The 5,422-nt window shown below is 41.0% G+C and overlaps 1 protein-coding gene across 1 annotated transcript; it reads right to left on the bottom strand.

The window, feature by feature from the left end:
• Positions 1-345: 345 nt before the first annotated feature.
• Positions 346-5,422, bottom strand: LOC133346557 (cyclin-dependent kinase 4 inhibitor B-like). The gene is made up of 2 exons (XM_061558201.1): positions 5,166-5,422; positions 346-3,408 (listed from the first exon to the last, which is right to left on the bottom strand). Exons 1-2 carry the CDS (start codon positions 5,328-5,330, stop codon positions 3,154-3,156), a joined length of 420 nt encoding a protein of 139 aa, XP_061414185.1. The 5' UTR covers positions 5,331-5,422; the 3' UTR covers positions 346-3,153.

Raw genomic sequence — 5,422 nt, 5'->3', positions numbered from 1 at the left:
CACGAATGCGTATGTTAATTAAAGTTCTAACACGTTAATAATGTATGTGAAAGAGGGGGGGGGGGAACTAGAAGACGTTTCGTGCAATGACCCTATATATAGGTCAATTCGCCTATATCATTTAGATATTTTGTTCCTTTAAAAGCAATGTGATTGACGAACGTTGGGAGTTTTTTGTTGTTGTTATAATTATGTAGACGCAAGGAGTCGAACTCCCCACAATTGTTTTATTCTAATTTGATGTGATTTTTTAATTCCCTATTTGCTTATAGAAATAGTATTTCATAGATTGGGTAATACGTCAGTGAGTGTAAATGAGTAAAAATAAGTTGTCCGACAACAGAATTAGCAAAAGATGCCTTATTTATTCAAATAGTTAACAGCACAACAATTCGCCATCTTATATAACATTGTAACTTTCACAACATCAATTCATTAACAATAGCCAACAGCATAACAAGTGCAAATGTAACTTTTAATATTACTTAATTAAAAACATTTGGAATTCATTAAGAGTTTGGTTCAGACATTTTTTCCCAAAATTTAATTTGCAATGTCCATTCGGAACTCTAAAAAGTTATACGGTCCTCAAAACGACTTTTTCTATCACTCCCATAGCTTTGTTATCCACACGAGCAACATGTTTGACGAACGTTGGGAGTTTTTTTGTTATAATTATGTAGACGCAAGGAGCCGAGCTCCCCACAATTGTTTTATTCTAATTTGATGCGAAAAATGTAATTCCCTATTTGCTTATAGAAATTGTATTTCATAGATTGGGTAATACATCAGTGAGTGTAAAAATAAGATAATTAGCAAAAGATGCCTTATTTATTCAAATAGTTAACAGCACAACAATTCGCTATCTTAAAACTCTTCACATATTTTCCTCTTATATAACATTGTAACCTTCACAACATCAATTCATTAACAATAGCCAACAGCATAACAAGTGCAACTGTAACTTTTAATATTACTTAATTAAAAACATTTGGAATTCATTAAGAGTTGGTTCAGATATTTTTCCCCAAAATTTTATTTGCAATGTCCATTCAGAACTCTAAAAAGTTATACGGTCCTCAAAACTACTTTTTCTATCACTCCCATAGCTTTGTTATCCACACGAGCAACACGCCTTTAATACACACTTAGGAAAAAATCGCACGTAAACATTCTTTCCAAAGTTTAAATAGGCTCAATTAAAAAACTAATTTGATAATTGTGCATGGGCGCGATACGCTTTCAGTCATGGGTATAGACTGTCCTTAACACACAATCCAATTAAAAAGCTTCATTAATTTCATTAAGCCTAAAGCGACTGATATGAAGCCAAGACTTATAGTTATTGACGTCTATAAATTTCATTGAAGCGAGCTCCGTCAACAACATATACAGATTAAGAAATGCATAAATAACACAGACTTAAAAAGCATTTTGGTAAAACTTACTTGCAAAGTCAAGCATTGGATAATTGCATAAAAGTTAAATAGATACTTTAAAATAATTTAAGACGAGTACAGTACCACAAGGTATTTAAGTGCAATATCAAATGTAACGCCTGCTTTTGTAAAATAAATATGCCGTCATTGGTTACCAGCGCCGAGAGATCACTCACGATTCTGTAAACAACCTGGTTTTCCATAGGCGTTTAAATGGTGGCTCAGCGCATCAGACATCAATTTATGAACCCCCTGAGACACACTGATATCCTGGGGCTTGAACCGTGGATGTCAGTGGTGCTGGCTTAATGATATCTTGAATATGGCCACTTTGAACCCCCTGAGCAACAAAGCCACATTTGATCAGACACCTCTGAAAATTACAGCATTCTTTTTTTTAGTTAAATCTCTTTGTAGTTTATTAATAAAAGTGCAATGTAAAGTAATGTTTAACATTAAATAAAAAAACACATTACATAAAATAGTAATAAAGTGCGATAACTGTCAATATTTACGAGCATAAGAGACATTGGAGGCTAATATCCTCCCTACCACCAACTTTGGGCCACAAGCTTAAGCCACAGTGTGCCCCCCCCCCCCCCCCCTCAATAAGTGGCCTACATGGGTTCCCCCATGGTTATATCTCTCCCAGTTGTTAAAATGTATGTCTAGGTGGTCATGGATCCCTCCTATATCTTGAATGCATTCACAAATAAATAAATAAATTTGCCAAGTGTATATAAACATTTTGTACAGTTCCTAACTGCACCGGAGATGAGAATATGACCAATGTAATAACAGATTTGATTTCAACAAAACTCTTAACATCTGAGACAAAAAGCTGAACCCCACAAAACCATTCTCACAGGAATGGTGACGATCCTACTGCCACTGTGCTGTTTAGAATGGTGGTGATATTGACGAAAGCCTTACTGAATTACTAGCAGGGTCAGAATTTAGATGTTTGGCCACATTATGGAGTGCTATTTGCAAGGAAACTGGCATACTCAGAGAAAAAACACACGGGGATAACACTAAGAGCTTCATACATAAGGGTTATTTTTTCTATTTGCTATACTGCTGTCTCCAAGCCATCTTCAGACCCAGGAGATGTGGAAGTTTCATAAATCTCAACTATTCAAATATAGTCACTCAAATTATGAATTACAGGTGTGATGATTATGATGCTGTAAATAAAGTTATACAGCATACAAAATAAATCTGTAGAATCAGCACCAGTCATAATCACTAACAGGAACTGAAGTATCATCTTCTCTTTCCTGCCATCACTTCCTCCACTCAAGATGCCAGTTGTAGGAATTTATAATTGTATACTTTAGTTATATTTATTTTCAGAGACTTCCATGCCTTTCCTATACTTTGGGCTCCTACCGGTTTTTGGATTTTTGTTGTTGTAACTTTCTGACCGGCCCCGACTGGGCTTCTGTGATAAAGAGCTTCACAGCTAATCAGATTACTCCAGGATTAATTAAGATTCTGATTCAGTAGTTCAAGCCTTTTTCTCAACAACTTTCAACCAAAAAACAATGGCAAAAAAGCGGGCACAAGCTAATCATCGTTCGTATTCTCCCAACTCCGTCCATCTCAACATTCTCCACTCTCCTCCACCTCTCCCTCTCCCATCGCTTCCTCATCGTCTGCATCCTCCGTTGGTGGATTGAATAAAGAAGAGAACGCAGAGGATAACATCTTCCTACTCATCATCGACCAAGGCGAGGGAGAGGGCCAAGTGCCCATTCATCTCTGCGACTTGGGAGGGCGTGCGTCCCAGAGCATCCTTGACACTCATGGAGGCCCCGTACATCTTCAGCCACAGGGCAGTATCGGTAAAGCCTTCGCGTGCGGCGTCATGAGCTGGCGTGAGTCCCCACACTGGGTCCTGCACCCCTGGATCCGCACCGGCCTCCAGCAGAATCCGTGCGAGGGAGGCATTGCCCAGGAGCATGACCTGATGCACGCAATGTGAATACAACAAAATATATACATGAATAGCGGGCTACATGTTATATTGTTGTATTTCGTGACGCTTTATTAAAGGTGGGGTGTGCGGTCACGATGGGGAAAACATTAGAGAGGGGAGAAAATGCTACATTGTGGCAGAGCCAGGGACAAAGCAATCAGGAGCACTCATAAATATATACACCCACATATACTGCAATAAAAAAAATGGATGTAATTTACATCAAATTATTCAGGACTGAAAAAATATAAACACGGCTGCATGACTGTACAGCATTTACGTGGATGGATGGGATGCTCAGAACTGCGACTTAATTAGCCAACTGCAGAGTCCAGCATTTTGAAGGTGTGTGAGTGTGACAAATACGGTAAAGCAATCGTGGCATTTTTTTAAAAACGGCTTACAGCGGAACAAATGAAACCAATCAATTCCGCAACGAGTTTGACGACTTTTACCGGCTCAAGAGTTTGTATTTTGGTCTTCATTTCTAGGGACTTGCTTTAGTATTATTTGTGGTTGTAACTTTGTTTACCCGCCCCGACTGGACGTGTGGAAAAGTGCTTTATAGCTCATCGGATTCCTTCATTCTAAATCAATATTATGATCATGGACGCAAACGACGCCTCGTCACCCTTCACCAAACGGCCAGCACATCAGAGGATCTCAATCTGATGCTGCTGGTGGCGATTATGGTTATTATAATAGTAACTCAGTGTTATTGTCTGTTATGAATGAGTACAATTTGCCGGTCAATGGTGGCAAGTGTCATCAAGCCCCTTCCAACCCACCCCCTTCATCAACCCGCACCGACCAACGCGGTTAAATCTAAACAACATCCACGACGTGCAGCAACGAATTGACACACTGGCCAGAGAATTACAACAATTATTTTCAAGGGTGGCACAGTTGGGTTTTTTACAATCGGGTTTAATTGTCTTTTTAAATCCTTTATATTAAGTTCGCTTGCTTGCGTGCTTGCGTGCTTGCTTACGACCGTGCAAATCTTTCGCTCGTTTTTTAACCCACTTCCCGTGATCTAATCGAGCTGACATTTTCCACAGACTCGTTGTGCGTGACAATTAATGTTCGTGAAATAAAATTTCCAAAATTTTACACTGTTTAGGGAATTTTTTTAAAATACTTAATTACCAATTGCTTAATGCTGCCAGACAATCATCTGACCCATAGGTAGCAGCCATCTCAAGCCAGAGGACGAGATGACTTTAGCCGCTACGCATATAAAGGATTTATAGTGAAAAACTTTGTTTTTACGGGTTATACTTGTTATATTAAACCCGATCATCTGAGATTGGGAGAAATCCGGTTTAATTGGTTCTAATTGCAGAACCGCACTTCTCAACGATGGGCTTCGTCCATTCCAAGCCAAGGAACTCACTGGCGCCCACGATTGTGGAGGAGAAGCTCTTCGTGTTCATCACGACCAACCTGCCCGCCCACCGCATTCTACGATAGCAGCACCGACGAGGAAAGCAGCCTAAAGCCTTGGATCAGAGTTTCGTATTCATTAAACCAGGTTTCAATCCCCCGAAATCGGGTTTAATTGCATTAAATAAAAAACGATTCCTGCCGCTGTAAAAATCGGGGTTTTTTTCCCCCACCCATGATTATTTTACACCCATTATATATACATTTTAAGACATTCCCCTTCAAAGAACACCGCCTCGCTCTCGCCCTCCCCGCAGTGCAGGGGGTACCCAGGGGGGGCGCCCCCCGAGACGCTTCACCTGCAGGGCGGTGCGGCCGAAGCGGCTGGGGGAGTCCGGGGGAACCCCGCGGGCGAGCAGCTCACGCACCGCGCCCACGTCGCCGCGAGCCGCCGCGTTCGTCAGGCGGTCTCCCTCGCTGGCGTTGCCGTCGTCGCCGTCGGCTCCATCGTAATGATTGCCCATCGCGAAAAAACGGAGAACGACGGAGCTGTGAGACGTGAGACGCGATCGGGACGACGTCCAAAGTGTCGACAGGGAATCTCTCTTAACCGCGT

Source organism: Lethenteron reissneri, chromosome 24, assembly GCF_015708825.2.
Source record: "Lethenteron reissneri isolate LAM-NWPU_2019-01 chromosome 24, ASM1570882v1, whole genome shotgun sequence".
In the NCBI taxonomy this organism is placed as follows: Eukaryota; Metazoa; Chordata; class Hyperoartia; order Petromyzontiformes; family Petromyzontidae; genus Lethenteron; species Lethenteron reissneri.
Note: the sequence above shows the minus strand (reverse complement) of the source record. Positions and strands in the feature narration are given on the sequence as shown.

What these genes read in the sequence shown, in the direction of transcription:
- LOC133346557 (XM_061558201.1), bottom strand. Translation starts at nt 5,330, where the DNA reads ATGGGCAATCATTACGATGGAGCCGACGGCGACGACGGCAACGCCAGC. An exon ending in TCGGCCGCACCGCCCTGCAG is followed by an intron (nt 3,409 to 5,165) that starts GTGAAGCGTCTC and finishes TGCGTGCATCAG; the next exon opens with GTCATGCTCCTGGGCAATGC.